We start from the raw sequence: 19605 nt of genomic DNA, 5'->3' as shown, positions 1-19605 counted from the left end.
AAGACACTGAAAAATACTCTAATTTAAAACAAAATAAAAATTCAATGCATTCATCTAAAATGATATTTTGGGGCATACAGTGAGGTAAAAATCATATCTATCTCCAAATGGTTAAGCACTGTCCCAACATCATTTGTTTAGTAATTTAAGTACATGAGCCCAAAATTAGCTCAAATATATTTAATGAGTCACTATATAGTAGCACAATACTAAACGCTACCCAATGAATAATAAGCAATGAAAACAAATTATGGTATATCTATACAATAAAACAGTATGCAAGCATAAAAAATAACGGGTAGAGTTACATACTGTAATGGAAAGTTGCCAAGTGAAAAAAGGATTTAGGGAAATAAGAATATGTGGGAAATATATATTTTTAACAGTAAGATATATACAGTACAGGCTCAAAATACTCAACTAAGTACTCAGGGAAGAGAAGTAAAGACACTCAAGATAAACTCTACCTTTCAGAGGATTATAGATAGTTACGTAATTATTTCAAAGAAAGAAAAGAACACTCTAATAGAAAAATCAAGGTATTATGTGAATAACCACCTAGGAAACAGATCTTTTGAACTAAATATTTCTTAAAGTATTTGGGGCTCTGCTATGTTGGACAGCACTTTGTTTTCAAAATAAAAAGTACAACGCTTGCTGATCAATGCACTAAGGCGATTTCTTCATATATTCCTTCATAAAGGCCTTCCCTATTCTCATGAGAATAGGAAGCATTGGGAGGAAAATAATGCTTTGGAGTCAAACAAAAGATGATTTTAAAAAAACAACATATAGTAAATATACTATGAGTGTATTTTAAAAATTCAGATAGAAGTGCTAAGTAATATTCAAAAATAAAAAATTATAGTTGCCTTGTAGAGTGGGATTAGGAGCAAATGTTGTTTTATTTAATTGCTTTCTGATATTGGCATATTGTCTTTCAATATACAAAAAAAATGCTGCTTTATTTTTTAAGTTTTTTTTTTTTAAACTACTACAGATGGTACACTAACGAATATTTTTACAAAGTTTTAGAAATTATATACAGACATGACCATTTTTAGTGCTGAGCTTAATAACTTTCCTTTTTTCTTTTGGTTACCACAAAACATTTGGAAGGAAAGACATTCTCTTCAATTATGAAATTAAAACTGTACTTTTACTCACCTGCAAAACAGCACGAGCTGACTTTACACTATCAAAGGATGGAAAGACGTAATTTATGAATGTCTCTTGGTCAGGATTCACTCCCATTTCATGCATTCCTTTGAGGACTTCAACAATACCTGTAAGACAAAATTCACAAGCACAGAGATAAGAACTCAGAATAAATTAACAAAAGATCAGAAAGTCCAGTTCATTTACTTTCTAAATCAGAATGAAGGAAAGGTACTCAGCATTTTGTGTAAAAGAAAGCAAAATAGCAAAAGAATTAAGAAATAAAATAAATGAAATTCTGTAATATGGAAATTATGATAATAAAGGTCCCTACTTAACTCTCAGGGCAGTCATTAAAATTAAAGGAAAAAAATGTGTGAAATTCTAAAAAATATTAAATAAATGTTAATAGTAACAATAATGATTTAACTTTTTTACCTGTCTTAAAATACTATTAACAATTTTTCAATTTTCCTTAGATGATGTGTAGAGTAAATGTAACATAAGCTAACATATGTTTGAAAACAGGCTAACAAATTGACAATTCCTATTCTTGTACAAAATACTTCATCTAATTATCTATGCCTCAAATACCTTTTAATCTCTTAATTCTTTATTTTTCCAATAATGTTTATCAGGGAAAAGGGTGCATTCTGCTTATTTAGATGATCTGTGTTACTAGCATTTTTAACTTATTTAATTTTCTAACTGAAATTAAAGCAGGTTTAAGAAAACAGGTTCACACCGTTACTCAGATAAACTCAGTCACTCCCTCAGGCATTCTGAGGGAGAATAACCTTAGTCAGATGGGAAGAGTGAAACACTTATTATAAGGAGAAAAAAGGTGATGATCTGACATAACTACATACATCCTCCTAAAAAATGATTCATATTTCTTTTTTAAAAAGATTAAAATAATCATATGTTAACTTAAACAGGGATCCCAAATCTCTGTGAACTTAGAAAATCTAAACTAAGTCTAATATTTCAAATGTAGTCATGAGAAAGTTTATGAATTGAGAGAAAGTTTTTTAAGAATTAAAACAGTTCAAACTTTGGGGAAGGAAATACATATACTTTACCTGGGCAACTTTCACCAACTATGGTTGTTTACTCCGTATGATTTTAGACTCTAACCAGAGCACTCACTTCATTAGCAGGCAATTTCTTACTTTCTGAAAAGTACCTTCTATTCAAACACTTTACTGAACTGGAATTTATGCTTTCACATTGGCCCTTCCTTATATATTTTACTCTTTCTATATTCTTTATTTTTAGGTTTTCTAAATACAGTGAGAGATGTAGATCCTCAGTCATTGCAGGTTATTTCCTCTCATTCAGGCCAACTTGCTAACATTCTGAGGGGTAACTTTTCCATTTATGCCACAGAGAAAAATATAAAGACGAGCTATGAGGAATTCATGGTAAGAGTCTTTCTTAGGTGTTTGTGATGGCTAAATTTATAGCCAGGAAAATTCTAGAATTCAATAAAAATTGCTGACCACTCTTGGTTCAGTTTGATCTGACCCCTAAATACCTTTCTTTGATATCCTAATGGGTTTTATTTATTCCATAGGAGACACTCTACATCCTCCATCACTGCAGCCATTATTTCCTTCTGTTATTTCTACCAGTTTACATATGAGGGTCTCTAGACAAAGAACACGTTCACTGCACTAATAAGAATTATTTTCTTATCTCATACTACAGAAACTATAGAGAATACATTCAGTTATTTCCCTGTTACATGAGGGAGACCATAGACTATATTACTTTTCTATTACTTTGGACCTCCTGCAAAGGAGAAATTAGTTTTTAAAAACTGTAAAACAGTTGACAGTATCTTGTACTCTCAAGTTACCTTTCTCAGCTTTTATATTTTTCCAGATAAAACCTTCATGGATTCTAGGAGGGGCAGTTGGGGTAGGGTTAGGTGAAAATGGTGAAAGGGATTAAGAAGTACAAATTGCCAGTTATAAGAAAGGTCACGGGGATAAGTACAGCATAGGGAATGTAGTCCATAATATTGTAATAACTATGTATGGAGTCAGATAGGTACTAGACTTATCAGGGTGATCACTTCATAAGTTATATAAATGTCTAATCACTATGTTATACACCTGAAACTAATATAATATTGCATGTCAACTGTCATTGAAAAATAATTTTTAAAAAGACTATTGGTTTAAAAACCTAATACTTTTTAAAATGTTCTTAATGTCAAAATCGGTACCTAATTTTTAACCAATAGCTAAGAATTTTCATAAAAGAAATTCAGCATAACACTTACAGATGTCTAGTACGGAGGTGTTATGGTATTTAAAACAAGTATTTAAAATAGGAGAACAGAAATCCACAGTTCTAATCCCAGCACTTCTGGCAGCTAGATGTGAAACCTAAGGCCAGTTACCGAATTTCTCTGTGGCTCTCAATTCCTTCATCAATACAACGTGAGCTTTCAACAAGGCACCTCTGAAATCTAAATTCTAAGATTCTAAGAAAAGATGGATTCCAGATAAAGCTCATTTTTCTCCAGCTTGAGCTACAACTATAGAAAGAAATTATCTGAATTCTTTTATGTGTACTAAGTAATAAAAATGTGGTAACCAATTCACGTCTAGATACAGAGCTAAGGTTGAGGAAAGCAAATTTACCTGATAAAAAAACAAACATTTCAACAGAGGTACCAAAAGTATTTTCCTATCTGTGTAAAAGGTGGACAATACTAATATGCCCAAAGATTTTCATAGAATGATGTAAACTTTTTGTGGTTCAAAAATACTGGGTTAAAGGTTACTTCTTGGAGTTTTCACAACTGGAGGATATGCAAAGAGTTAATCAACTAGCATATTGTTTTCCAGAGATTTTTCTAAAATGGATTTAGAGACTTTTACAGCCAGAAACAATTAGGGAATATTTGTTTCACTATTTCCTTTAAACCAGAAGACAGCTATATATTTAAAATAAAATTGCAATATGAAAGTCTGCTAAAAGCACTTTTTTTGTTGTTTGTGCATTTTGTTTGTCACCCAGTGTCATACTAACAACTCTGCATCTCATTCTAAAGCACATTATACTGAGATAAAATGAAAAAGAGCATTTTTTTGTTTCCCCAAGGGGGAAGTACTTCTGTTAAAAGCATCTTTTTATGATACTCCCCTTTCTGAATTACCAATAATGCAAACCAAAGAATTAGATCCTGTACTCTAAAATTTAATATTTGTTCAATTCTTATTCATATCCTATAGACATCCCATGTGTACAAGGGAAAAGTCTGCTAAATGCTTAAACGTACTTAAGAACCTGAAAGATTGAACGTTTCTGTCCTTCAATCAGCAGGCTGTCAGGTCATGAGCACTCATTTTGCAATAGAAGTTTTCTTTCCTTTCCTATTATTGTAACTCAGCTCAGTTAAGAAAAAAAAGACTGGTCCACAAAGAAAATGGTCTGATGATATATAACTTTATCATTAATGAAGCTAGACAAACTAATTTCAAACACTATACGTAAAATTAAGAACTAAAGAGTTTTAGAAAAACTTAAAAATAATGACCTGTTTAAAAACTACACTCACAAGTTTGAATATCGATCAGAGATGAATTAAGAAATGAAATGTAATTAAGATGAAAGAAATCCATTCCATTTGTTTTTTAGAATCTTTACATAACACTTCATAATGATTTAAATCAATTCTATTTTCTCAGAAGATCTAATACTCAGGAATAAGTAGCTTTCCCCAAAAATTCAATTAGATGTGTATACAAACTATTACAATGGACCTTTGAACCATTACCAATCTGTAGAAGGCAAAACCTAACCTTGAACGTTCTTCTCCTTCTGATGTCCAACTAGCAATGGCCAGAAATAATGAGTTCTGACAGGAAAACCTTCTTCCTTCAGAGCCTTCATTAGAGCTTTTGCTGAATCTGAAAGAGATACCATGAAATATTACAAAGCTACCTGAGAAAAACTTACTGATGTTGGTTTTAATTATGAGAGTCTAGTACCGGTTTTATTGGCTAGTAAAGCACACTGGAGTGTGAACTGTAGAGGAGATGTGTGCATCTGGGCTTCCTGTAACTTCTTACAGTAGTCTATCAGCTTCTCTGCAGGCTAGGAAACAAAAGGCACACATCAGCTGGATCTACAAACATCTCAACCATTTGATATTCTGCAAACATTTTAATACTTTGGGGATGAAAAATTTGAATGCTTCATTCTCTTTCTACCCAATCATCTTAAAACACAAAAACAAAGTTTTCATAATATTTATAATTGGTCTAATCTCATAGTAGGATCTTGTATTTTTTTAAAAATCCTATTTCACTGCCTATTACACTAAGTGTAAAAATGGAAAGAATACCGTATTCATAGTCACACAGTGCCGTAAAAAGAAACTGCCAAAGTCACTGTGACCATCTTCCCTTGATACAGGACAGGCTAATAGAACTTGGAATGCTGTATCTTCCAATTTTTCAGTGACTAAAAGCAAAATAAGGTTCATTGCATCTGGGAAGAAAACAAAGACATCTTTTTGTTACTGAAATTAATGACATTTTTATTCTGTAACCAGTATGAAAGACAAACTTATGAACTACAAACACCAAAAGGAGCTATCTGCCTAAATAATAATGAAACACTTCCAAATGAAAACATTCCCAAGTATTCATTAACTCAAGTCTCTTAGAGTCCTACGTCCATCCACAATCTCTTATTGTTATAGAATGCCCTTTTTATCATGTTAAGAATAATTCAGATTTTCAGAAAAATCATGAAAGTAAAATTTTTAAAACTACCTGGAATATATCTTCTTTCATATGTAATTTTTTCCAAAATTTCTGAGACATACTGAGGATACCCAGCTTTACTGAAGCTAAAGATAAGTTGCAATAAATCACGGTCCATAAGGTAAAGATCAGACTTCTCCACCTTCTCCAGAGTCTATAAAAAGTTCCAGAAATTAGAAAAAGTTAGAAACTAGTATTTTTAAATTAAAGCTAAATAAATCAAAATACCAAGATTTGAAATACCAGGAACATATATCATCTAAAGATTTGGGACTTCTTTTATAAAACAGAAATATTCTATTTCAACAATAACTGTTACATTAACAAGATACCAAACTATAAAAATTCTCTACAACAGGTATCTTTGAAAACGGATATAATCTATACTTTTCTGCTTCATGTAAAAACGTAATGTAAGTTTACACAAATCATTTTAAAGTGTATTTATTTACACAATATAATCATACCTGCTTAACATGGTCAATGTCACCCTTCTCAGCATATGCATTCAATAAGGCTAAGTACGTGTCTGGACCAGGCTCAATTCCGGCCTCTCTCATCACTGTGAGAATATTCTCTGCGTTCTCCATATCTCTGCAAGTTAATGCAAAGAAAATAAAACAAGTTACCATAATACTTCCAACTGTAATATTATCATTCAATCTAAAATACATTACCTATGTTTATTAAAACTGAAAATCCTTAAATACCGTTTAGAAACATGGTAACGTCAGAAAATGACAAATACATATTAAAACTGGTTATAGATTTCTGAAATAAAGATCATAAACATCTCCAATTTTTACAGGTAACTTTTCCAAAAGAGAAACCAAATTGTGTAATAATTACACAGACATTAAATACTGTGTACTTTCACTAAGTATGACTCAAATTTACCTTTTTAGGGAAAAATACATTTAGTAAATTAGTCTTCCAAACTAAAAATTTTTTCCAGGGCACCAACAAATCACTTAATAAACTTTTCAAAGTCAGTTACTTTGGATCAGGCCCAGTGTTTGTAACAAAAATTTCAAATGAAAGTTTTATGAAACAGATAAATTTTAAGACTAAGATATTTTAAAAGTATGCATGTTCTATCTCACACACTCAAGATTGTTTTTGAGGAAGTAGATAAACATGGTTTAAGAATTTTCTACAATAATTCTACAATTTAAACATCACTTAAGAACAAAACCTTAGGGTGAACATTACCCAGCTCTTGCATGCCCTGTAACAAGAGCACTGAATACTGCCTCTGTGACTGGAAGATCCTTAGTTTTCATAAATCCAAGAATCTTGCTGCAATGAAAGAGAGATGAAAATAATCCTTGAAAATGTACATCAAAAACACATTTTACAATATATACTCACAAAACTCCATTCCCTGAAATTATAGCAATTGTCTTGAAGTACTCTTGTTAAAAATAGCAATTTTAAAATCTGATTGTTTCTTCTATACTACTAATTAACCTTTAAAAAGCATTAAGTTTAGTAAGGTTAATTTAGTTAAAAATGAGATTGTACATTTCAATTTATCCTTTATTTCTTAAACTCTCTAACCAAAAGCAGTAATAAATTTTATGCAAGCAGAGAAATGCCACAGCTGACTTTATATAAATCAGCAAGACATTGTTTTATAAATGAATACAGTTTAAATAGCTAAGAACGTTTCCTTTAGGAAATATCAATTTAAAAAAAGTAAAGCCAGCTTTATACCTCAACAATTTTAAACCACTGCTCCAGTAAATCAAATTTTTAATTAAAATAGCAATTTTTACTTATTGTTCCCCTCTTACACAATTTTATTTTATCTAAGTCACATTACCAAATTTGCTAGATTAAAATGCTTCTGAAGTAATTTCCCTTACTAAGAAGAAACTTGAAAAAAAAAAAGTAAGTATATTACAAGACTTATAAATGTGTTTGCTTAAACATAAATTTAAAGAGCTCCGTACCTGGCACCTTCAATGTCTCCCACATTACAATAAGCTGCAATCAACCTTTGGTATGTCACCTGTCAATGAAATGCGCCAGTTATTATTTTTTTAATGGTCTTTTTTTCTGGGTAAAAAAGAGTGGATGTGACCAGTAAACATTTACAATAGTAAATACCTACTCGATTTGGTTGAATGTTTGCTTCCTCCATTTTTGCCAAGAAGTCAGTTGGTGAAAATTTATATTCATTTTGAAGGTAGACTTTAAGTAAAGCATTATAGTGACTTACATCATACACAGTACCTACAAATGAAATTTAAATCAAACTTTTACAAAAGCACTTAAAATCTTATCCTTTATCACAACTAAAACATGTGCATTTAAATTTAACAAAGAATAAAATCACTTCGGCATTTTCATCCTATACTTAGACCCATCTAAATAGAAATCCTATCAGAACAGAGCAAACTAAACATGTAAGACAGGAATTACTGAATGACTGTACAGTTACAAGTATCTGTCTATGCAGATGTTAAGAGGTCTCTCCTTATGAAGCATAGTATTCCCTTCCTGTTAGGAAATGCTGACAATACCCCTGTATCTAAAGTGCCTGGATGATTTTTTCATTATAAAGCAGTCCTTGCTACATTACAGACATGCTGGGGTGGATGGATTGTGACTGTAGTTTTACACAGCTAGGACTGTGCTGGCAATTTTGCTTATTCACTAACCAGGCTCTCAAAGTCTTTGAAGGCTCCACTTCCATTCCATCCCCAGTTGCTGAACACCATGTCTACTCAGCTATCAATTATCTGTTCCAAGGCCATGTTTTCTTTCTGTGCCCATCTTGTCTAAAGCCCTATCAATTAAGGTTACCACTCAGCCTCCCGATGCCCACTCATGGCATCATGGTCATCATATCCATCCAGTGCTAATATGTTTTACCAAATTTTCATGAATTAAATTTCTTATCTTTATTCACTTGCCACATAGGCAAATGGTCAGTATCTGGTTATCAGTTTGAGATACGAGGCAGCAGTGGCCTGTTCTATTAAATTAATATTCGTTTTTATCTTAGCAGACATGTAGAATGCTTACTATGTTTCGGGCACTGCGCTAAGTGCTCTGCATACAGAGGCTCAATTACTCTTCACAACAGCTTTGAGGCAACTACTATCATCATCCCCACCTTACAAATGAAGAAAATTGACTTTTACTTGTCCAAAGCCCCATGGCTAGTAAGTGACCATAAATTTGAACGTAGGTGGTCTGCTTTGAGAGCCCAATTTCTTAACCCCCGTAAAACTTTATATAGGGTCTTATTGAGAACCATGTGCGATTCAACATCTGCATATGATTACGCAACAAGGTTACCATATGATGTCTATAACACTTCTGAAAAATTATCAAGTCAAGATAAAGAACTTTAATAATGACTGGCTACAGCTGAAGGAAATTATATTCTATAAATTTGTAAAAGCATTCACTCTGGTTTGTTGAAGAAGCTGAGGAAACTGCTCAAAATCCAGATAACTAAAATGTATTCTAGCTTTTCATACAGATTTTAGTTAAGATCAATATTCAACCTAACTCTACTACGTTTCATGTCTTTATTTCTACCACATTGGCATAGTGCTATGGATGACAAAAATGTCTCTGTGAATTCAGTAGAAATTTTTACCCCCATATTTACTATTATGTCTAGTTAATTTTATGGGTCATTTCTTATTTGGACTGGAGGTAAAACCCTAGAATGGAGGGATTTAAATCTTAGCTTGAAAAATGGATTGATTTAAAGAGTAAGACATAAAGACTATTCCAGAAAAGATGGACAACTTGAACAGAAAAAGTTAAGGAGACATATATTATTATGGTATAGCCAAAGAAGTACACCAAAAGTAATTATATTAAAAATTTAGCACATGGCAACACTGAAATGAGATTCTATCATTTCCAGTGTTTCCTCCAGAATCCCTTTTAGTTTAGAAATCTCAGTTCCAGTCTCAGATCTGTCAATAGCTCATTCTGTAACTTTGGACACACTACCTACACTAAAATATCTCTTACAGCTTTACAAGTTTATGAACAAGAGTCATACTGGCAACCTACAAGGCTTCTGGCAATATTAACTCAAAAAGTATCTATCAAGTGTAATATGTACAAAACATCATGCTACTGGCAAACAAAGATGGATTCCATTCTCAAATAGGATACAGAGGAAATACATGTTTGAGAACAACTATAATAAAAAGTATCTTTCCATTGAGGTGTTAACATTATGACTGTTGTATAAGGGCTTTTTTATATTTTAGAATATAACCTTTTCACAAATATTTCTCCCAGTTCAACGTTTTTCTTAAATTACATGACTTATTGACATACAGACATTTCTAGTTTTCAGTCAATTCTTTATCTTCACTTTTCTGTTACTTTTACACTTAGAAAACCCTTTTCTATTCTGAAATACATTTATTTTTTATCTCTATTTTTAAAAACTTCTAAAAAAATAAACTTGTCAACAAAATTAACACTAGATGAATTTAAAACTCTGAGGTATCTTTATTCTAGGTGCTACACATTTCTTGAAGAATATTCCTAGATATTTTATATATGTAACTGTAACCATTTTATCCATTTGACTTTCTAACTAGGAAAAGTTATAGATTGACTTTTTAATATTCGCAACTACTTTACTGGAAATTGAGTGTATGGGATTTTATAGGTAAAAAAGCACATCACCTAAAAAATAGTAATGTCTAGCATTGTTTCACATCTTATTTCCTTGCCGTTATGCATGATATTTATTAGTTGTTGGCTTTAGATTTTAACATATTAAAGATGCATTCATTTATTCTTTAAGATTTTTTAAAATCAGGAATGAACATTGGGTCTTCTCAAATGGTCTTTTAACCTTCTTTATTTTTTGAATAAGTACTATGTTCGCAGTTCAAAACTGAAAAAGTTTAAAAAGGTATAGAGTAAAAATTATATCTAGCGTTCATTATTCTTCTAGAAACATTTTAATATTATATGTACATAAACATATAAACATTTTTTCTTTCAAAATTATAACGTATTATACGTACTGTTCTGCACCTTAATTTTTATTACATCTTGGAGAATATCTGCCATTAGTATATGAAGAACTCCATTTTTTTTTAACAGTTTTATGGACACTCCATCATTTATTTAACCAATCCGTTAATGAGGGATATTATAAAGTTGGTTCCAATTTCTTACTATTACAAACAAGCTACAATAAAGAATATCCTTCTGCAAATATGAGTACATCTGTATCTAAATTTAAACAAATGGAACTGCTTGGTCAAATGGTATGTGCATTTGTAACTTTGATGGACCAAAGGCCTTCTTAGTTTGTTCTCTTGCTTTTTGGCTTACTATAAAAGTAATACTTGTTATGAAAACTTATTTTATTCTTAATGCCCCTAGATGTCACTATAACTCACCAAATAAATCGTATTACAAAAAAATTATGAATCAAGTAGCCTTTCCATAAAATTAAATTATATGTAAAGAAATTTTTTTACTAAAGCAAAAAATATCTACACCTTTTATATACATCAGATATTCAAACAATCATACCCAATTTTTGAAGTTTGTCCCATATCCTGTGAGCCAATTCTGTTCTCTCTGAGGACTTTAGTTCAGGCAAGAGAGAACCACAGCTGCGCAGCAGAAGCAAGGCTTGATTACCACCTGGGCAACCTATGAAAAAAGATTAACAGAACGTTTAACATAGTACCAATACCATATAAACATCAAATCTTAAACTGAAATCTATAAATATTCAAAAACCTCCTGCCTCCCTAAAAATATTGAGTACCTGTAAACGGAAAAAGTCCTATCCTAACCCACAAGCATAATGTACAATGCTACTAAAAATTCTAAGTTCTTAAAAATTAGTCTCCTTTCTTAAGGTAGCTAAGCTTATGAATCTACTTAATCTGCAAGACTATAGAATACAAAACTACAAAGAACCTAATTTACGTGCAGTGCTTACTGCTATTCAAAGGCTAAGCTTCTTAGTATCTTATGAAATAATACAAATCAATACAATTAAACCCATGAATATCCATTTTAGGCTTATAAACAGTTACAAAACATGAACTTCCTTCTCCCTTTATCCATGGTCCTTTATCTACATGTCCCTGAAAGCTGGCTGTAAAAAACAAACCACTTATTATATGATTCCATTTATATGAAGTATCCAGAATACGCATATCCATAGGATACAAAGTACAGTGGTGGCTACACAGGGATGGGAGGGTTTTGGGGGATGATGGAGGTATGGAGGCTTCTTTTTGAGGTGACAAAACTGTTCTGAAATTGGCTGTGGTGATAGATGTACAACTCTGAATAAATCAAAGAGAGAAAACGAAAAACAGTATTTAAATGCACATTAATTACAACTGACACTTCTTTGGTATCCCTCATTAGAGCCTATAGCTTCTTCATGTGACTGAAATCCATGGATGGGCTTTAGGAAGTTGGTGAATGCTCTGAAACTACATGTAGGTGTGTTTGTATGTAGGTTTGGGGGTGGGGGAGCAGAGGTCCTACAAGCTTCTACCAAATTATCAAAGTTGCATAAATGATTCTAATATATTTTAATAGCTAAGTGAAAGTACAAGGGAAATGATTATCTGTTTATGGGAATCTGTCATATGTGATCATCTTAGGGACAGCTGACAATGAAAGACAAGAAAAACAAATATCTTCCAAGAAAATTTACCGCTGAAAGTGACTCTTTTATAAACTGTGAAAAGCAAAAAGGCAATTTTTGACTTTGAAATAAACGTCTGAAATGAAATGTTTTAGTTACTCAAAACTTTGCCAGGATGAGTTGGAAAGACAAGAAAGATTTTAATCATAACATACAATCATGATGATCAATAGATATAACAAACAAAATAAAAAGTATTAAATAATGTGGTCTACAATAAGCTTGCCCCCAAATAAGTATTTATGAAGAAGTTCAAGTTTTTGAACAGAAAATTGGAAATACCTGAGATACAAGCATTATCAAAGACTTTTTGTAGAAGAGTCTTGGTGATGCGGCCAGTTCTTCGGACAGAATTATCTAGTCTCATTAGAGCCCAATCAAACTGATTGGCATTCCTCCTTTGAGAAGTGGGCTCCTCTTGAAGATAGTTTTTTTCAGCTGCAATGGCATACAGCCTGGCTTGGCTCAGTAGCCCTCTATATAATGAAACACAATTAATAATAAATTAAGTCAACTACTATCCATACAGGTCATCTTCTTGAGCGAAAATTATACAAAGCTTTTTTATTAGATACTAAATACACAAATTCATAGTGCAATAGCATTATGCTCATAGAAGTATAAACTGGTAGCAAAGAGTTTTGACTTTTGCTTTGAATAAAATCACATGTACATACACAAACTGCATATGCAAAATAAATCTCTTGAATAATTATTTGACAGTGTCTTGAGAAACTTCCATATGGAATTGTTTCAAACTAGACAATACTATGATGTGTTTTAAGTGTTCTTTAATCTCCCTTAACCAAAGCCATCAAAAATAAAACCAGATTTCTGGTGTTCAACATCATTCTCGGGAAGTCAAAAGGAAAAAAAATGTTTATAAGTTAGGTAAGGTCAGCCTAGTACATGTGTGTTTATAAAAGAGCAAACAACCTTTAAACCATTCAATATTTTACGAGTACAAGTCTCACATGCAAGCCAAATGCTGTAAAACATGAAATCAGAGATATTCCATGCTGTAGAAAACTAAAAGCTACACCTGATTTGCAAATATCACTTAAAAATAATCCTCGTGTAAAGGAATCCCTGTCATAAATTTTTGAATTGAATTTAAACTTTCTCTGCATTCATATATTACTTACACAAAATTTCTAATTCCAAGATTTATATACTTACTCCAAAATATTTTAAACTTTCCAATAATAGCCAGAAAGTAAAAACAACTAAATAATAAACACTAAGTATATATTAACTGAATGTAATAAAAAAAATACTATACTTATTAATCCAAGAATGTCTTCAGAATTACAAACGCATTTTTCTGGCATATGTATATTTTTATCAGTCAATTAACAAAATAAACACAGAGGGTGCCAAAAAGAAAACGTATACAAGGGGACGCTTTGGTCAACGTTGCTCAAGCAGTAGTTCGTCATAATCAGAAGTGTCTGGACCCTGATGGTAACCACTTTGAGCATCTCTTGTAATTGCAGAAGTCAAACGTGACTTGTATTCATCTTCTATTAGAGGTATATATTGAGTATTACAATTTTAATACAGTTTTCCTTTCTTAAAATGTATATACATTTTTTTGGCAACCTCTGTATTTATATAGTAATAAGTTTAATAAAACTGATTATTTGCTACCCTACGTCATTAACCTGGATAACCAGTCACAAACTGAATGATTAAGTATGTAATGTTAAAGAAAGCTATACCCACTGGTAGTTTCACCACAAGGCTATACTAGACTAGAAATGCTACCACTGGAATCTGGGACAAATCACAACCACTCTGGCCATCAATGATTCCACCTAAGTAAATAAATAGCATGGAATAAAAAATAAAATGGAAAAAAATCAGGATACAAACTGAATGACACACAGTGTCTTGTCTTTGTAAACCTAATGATCAGTACATTGTAGATGGCTAGTTGACTCTAGCCATCTAAGTGTTAAATGAGCTGAATTAATCAAATGATTACATATTTAAACCAAAGGATTCTTCAGTCTTCAAAAGGATTCTCCAGAGCTTCCCCACATGGCAGTGCTTTCTACAGTTATTATTTGGCCCAGAATTTATTTTTAAATTCATTTGAACACACCCTGGTGGAAACAAGAATTTCATAGCCTGAAACATTAGGTCTGTTGTGATAGAAAGAAAAGAACAAGTTCAGGGGTGGGTGCATGCAAGGTAGGCACCTCGCCCTCAGACTGGCACAAGCTGGAATGCACTGCCTCCAACTTCTGATGACCAAAATTGATGTAATCATATAAGGGAAAATTATTTTATCATCTTATCAATGTCATAAATGGCTCAGGAGTTCCCTCCTGAGACTCTGACACTCCACCAATATGCAGGTTATCCATGAATTTTCTCGCAAAATCTGGCATTTAAAAAGTTACTTTTCTCAGTAATTTTAATTGGTGGTGGTAGTTTTTATTTTGATTCTTTAGTACAAAAAATAAAGATTAAATAGTTGAGTGTGTGTATTTCAAAAAGATACCAGAATCAGATTATAAGCAGGCTTCCATGGGACTCCCCTTTTAAGCCTCTACCATTTTTAAATTAATATTTTACTTTTTCAAGGCACTTTTAGGTTTACAGAAAAATTGTCCAGAAAGTAGTTTCCAGATACCTTCTTTCCGTTTCCCCTCTTAACATCTTGTATTAGTGTGATACATCTGTTACAAATTATGACCAACACTTATTATCAACTAAGGCCTCTGGTGTACAATAGGGTTCACTCTGTGTGTACATGTCTAAGTTGTGACAAACGTATGACATGCATTACAGTGGCATACACAAGTTTCATTGTCCTAGAAACGCCCTGCGCTACCCCCTCTTCCCCAATCCCTGGCAACTGCGTTTTACTTGTCTCTACAGTTTTGCCTTTCCTAGAATGTCATATAGTTGGATCATACAGTAAGTATGTAGCCTTTTTCAGATTGGCCTCTTTCACCTCGCATACATTTGAAGTTCCTCCATGTCTTTTCGTGGCTTGATAGCTCATTTCTTATTAGTGAATAGCACTCCGTAGTATGGATGTAGCACAATTTGTTTATCCTATTAAAGGACACATTGGCTGCTTCCAATTTGGGGCAATTAAGAATAAAGCTACTCTAAACATTTCTGTGCAGGTTTTCGTGAATATAAATTTTCAACTCATTTGGATAAATGTCTAGGAGTGTGACTGCTGGATCCCATGGTAAGCTTATGTTTACTTAGCTTTGTAAGAACTGCCGAACTCTTCTGAAATGGCTGTTTCATTTTGCATTCCCACCAGAAACAAATGCGCGTTCCCTATTCCCCCATATCCTTACCAGCATTTTGTGCCATCGGTGTTTTGGATTTGCCATTCTAATAGGTATGTAGTGGTATCTAATTGCTGTTTTAATTTAAAATTCCCTAATGACATATGATGTTGAGTATCTTTGCATATGCTTATTTGTCTTTTGCATGTTTTCCTTGGTGAACTGTATATTCAGAACTTCTGCCCATTTTTCAGTTGGGTCATTCAGTGTCTCACTGTTTGAGTTTTCAGAGTTCTTTGTATGTTTTGGAGAGTCTAGTGTTTATTTATTTTTTGGGGGGGTAAACTTTTTGTTAAAGTGTTATTCATTACTTTTTAAGCTTCAAATATCCACCGAACTAATGACACACGTTCTTAAAACTCTATTCCCTATTCTCTTCTTCACTGCGGTTATAAACCAGTTTAGCATCACTTTGGAGTTATCAGAGTTTAAAAAATACAGATAGATGATAGAACAGGTTATACTCAGCAGTTAATATTTATTTGCATTTAACGATACACGCTAGGAATAGGAAATTATGGCTACAATCCTCATTTTACAGATAAGAACACTGAAGCAACTTGCTCAAAGTCACAGTAAAGCTATTTAGTAACAGACGACAAGGCCAAAATAGGTACTGGGCAGTCTCCTTGTGAAATGAGTTCAATACCGTCCAAAGGCATCAAGGAAACTGAGCTGGCTGCAATACGGCGTTCACACTGGAAAATAGTAAAAACTAAACCTAGACAGGGTGGCTGAGACTAGATAATGGAACACCTCCGACGGCTGATAAGTGATTTGGATATGCTTATTGAAACGGACTGATTTTCATAAAGCTGCCCTCTCAGCGTATCTTGTTGTATCCTTCTGTAGTCAATGGGGATCTCAAACATCTCCTTATGTTCTCACCAATCCCTTATTTTTTAACTATTCCACTTGAGTTTTCTTTAGCTTGTTACTATGGTTGACTACATGGATTGGTTTTTAAGTGTTGAGCCAGCCTTGCATACCCGGAACGGACCCAACTTGGTCACAGTATGAAATTCTTTTTCTACATTTTCTACATATACTGATTCCACTTGTTTAAAATGTTAAAAGTTCAAAAAGGTAATGACTCCTCCTAAAAGTGGTTGGTAGTCCTTTCAAATTTCTCCATTGCTACATGGTTCCCTCAAGCTCAAGATCTTAGGATAATTATTTTATTGCTCAAACTCCCTTTCTCCCTTCGTGGGCGACGGGATGAGGTTGGAAAGGAAGACTAAATAAATCACAAAGAATTCTGAAAGAGCCTAGATTTGATTCTAGGTACAGATTTTATTCCTGGTACAGAAGTGTATCCAAACTCTCTTAAATCTGAGGCTGTAGCATGATCTATTTGTTTTTGAAAAGAACAGTCTAGCTGCTGGGCAGAGAATACAGTAGCGGACAGCAAGAATTAAAATAGAGATACGCACCAGTTAGGAAGCTGTTGTAGTGTCCGGGTGAGAGACTGATAGCAGCTTCGACCACAGTGGGCAGTAAAGATGGGAAAGAAACATCTATCACCAAGGGCCCCACCTGACTTAACTATAAATTCCAGGCCACAAGTAACACCACACAATTTAATTGTTACGTCCATGTAGTGAAGAAAATTTCACGTAAAAGTATTTACTTAATCCTCTGTATACATCCATCCTACCCTTTTACATATCATAAACACTTGATCAGCACACTCTGCGAGGCAAGAACAGAAAGTTATACAGCATAATGGTAAAACACCAGCTTTAAGAGCGTGGGCTTGAGTCCTATGTGTGTGACTTTGGCCAAGTTACTGTAACTCTCTCCAAGCCTGTAAAATCTGAGAGACCACAGTATTTAATTCACAGAGATGTCACAAAGATTAACTGAGATATGCAGTGTTTCCCAAAATATCATACTTCTACTAGGGAAAATGATTTTAGATACCATATAGACAGATTTTCCATTTCAGTAGGTCTATTTATTTTAATAAATATTTTTAAACAACTATCACAGCAAGCGCTGTATTTTACTAGCATTCTTGCTTAAGACAAAATTAAGTTATAAAAAAATGTCAGTTTAAACCTAAAACCAATGTCAAGAAAAATATTAAATATAAATAATTGTTTAAGTAGTACTCAGATTTGGCAAAAAATCTGAAGGCAATACACAAATGCCCAAAGTTTGGGCAACACTGAGAAAGTACACACAAAGAACTCAGCAAAGTAAGTGTTAATAACTACTACATGTTTACTAGAGCTGTTTCTTACTTTTTAAAATGTATTAGCAGGAAGCGTAAGACTTATTTTAAAAGGCCTATTCAAATCCAAGCTACACTATTGAACAGCCATGGGACTCTGGGAAAGGTATTTGGTCTAAGCATTAGTAGTTTCTTCATCAGAAGAAAAACATCTACCTTGTAAAGATCACATTAAAAACACATGATTCCCAACAAAGCATTTATTATGGAATGTACTCAATACACGTTTGTTGATTGATCTTTTTTTTCTCCGCTTTTGCAGAGCTGTCACAATGAACTTTCTCCCAGAACTTTTTTGCAAGACCTTGATTCTCCAAAAAGTCTTGCCCAGTTAAGCTGGCCCCCAAACACAGCTTTATGCGTTATGGTAAGTCACAGAATTTTAGAATAAAAAAGCCACCTGTAACCCTTCTACACTGATAATCATCAGTCTCCTGGCTTGCAACACCAATGCCATTCCTTTCCCCCATCCATATGCCCCCTCCAGCTCAGGCTCCTCCAGTCCAAAGGGAGGTAGGTCTCTCATTTATGACAAATCACGAAGAGTCAGTTAACCAGTTTTGGGCCTACGATGTGACGTGGAATAAGAGGCGCTTTAGAACCTATAGTGAGTGACATGGACTAGATTATTCTAAAGATCGCTTCCAGCATTCACGTTTTGAGATCTTATCGTGTGCTTACTGACCTGTGGTATATAGTCTTTAATTCCTAAATGTATAAGGTAACATGACCTTTCTTTTCAAAAAACCCTAAGTAATCCCTTCAGCACCTGAAACAACATATTCAAAACACTTCAGAACTGGGAATCACAGTATCCACAGTTGAATCCCAACTGGAGATCCTGGATAAATTACTTCACCCTTTTAAGCCTCAGTTTCCTACTCTGTAATATTAACCTACAGAAATTGAAATGTATATGTGATGTATTCATACAAACACTTTGAAAATGGTAAAGATCTAAAACAAACGGTACTACTGTTTATACTGATCTCCAAATCTATTGTTCCTAATTCTGCTAACATCCTTCCGGATCTCTGTTTCCCGGCGCCCTCCCTCTCTCTCACATACAGCTCTGCATGTACCACTTAGTTGAGGCCGGATTAGTCGATTGTTCCTAACTGGTCTGTCCATCTCCAGCCTCTGTCTCTCCATGAGTGTGGAAACTTTGTCTAGGCCTGTACGAACCTCTCAACACCCTCCAATGCCTTCCAACCACCAAACGACCAACTTTCTACTCAACCGTGGTAGCTTCAAGAAATCAAATGGCCTTTGCAAGTATCAACTTCCACCACATCCCACCCACCCCACAAAGCCATACAGGATAAAAGTATAGCCTCCGAGTCTCTTCATGACCTTCTCTTCCCTGGAACACTCTGGATACTCATTCCCATGTGTCCTCTTGAAACTCGAGTGGTCCCCTACCACAAA

At 33.5% G+C, this 19605-nt stretch overlaps 1 protein-coding gene across 1 annotated transcript in view; it reads right to left on the bottom strand.

The window, feature by feature from the left end:
- The window catches only part of LRPPRC (leucine rich pentatricopeptide repeat containing), a 96525-nt gene that overhangs the window by 73198 nt on the left and 3722 nt on the right, over nt 1–19605 (bottom strand). Inside the window, exons 2-12 of the mRNA XM_081068594.1 lie at nt 12907–13100; nt 11484–11606; nt 8062–8183; nt 7901–7959; nt 7158–7244; nt 6413–6539; nt 5955–6099; nt 5522–5667; nt 5166–5271; nt 4977–5084; nt 1168–1286 (exon numbers count right to left, since the gene is read on the bottom strand). Coding sequence (XP_080924720.1) covers nt 1168–1286; nt 4977–5084; nt 5166–5271; nt 5522–5667; nt 5955–6099; nt 6413–6539; nt 7158–7244; nt 7901–7959; nt 8062–8183; nt 11484–11606; nt 12907–13100 — 1336 coding nt within the window. The remainder of the gene's footprint in view (nt 1–1167; nt 1287–4976; nt 5085–5165; nt 5272–5521; nt 5668–5954; nt 6100–6412; nt 6540–7157; nt 7245–7900; nt 7960–8061; nt 8184–11483; nt 11607–12906; nt 13101–19605) is intronic.

This window comes from Rhinolophus hipposideros, assembly GCF_964194185.1.
Source record: "Rhinolophus hipposideros genome assembly, chromosome: 12".
In the NCBI taxonomy this organism is placed as follows: domain Eukaryota; kingdom Metazoa; phylum Chordata; class Mammalia; order Chiroptera; family Rhinolophidae; genus Rhinolophus; species Rhinolophus hipposideros.
The sequence above is the reverse complement of the archived record's forward strand: the minus strand, read 5'-3'. Positions and strand labels throughout refer to the sequence as shown.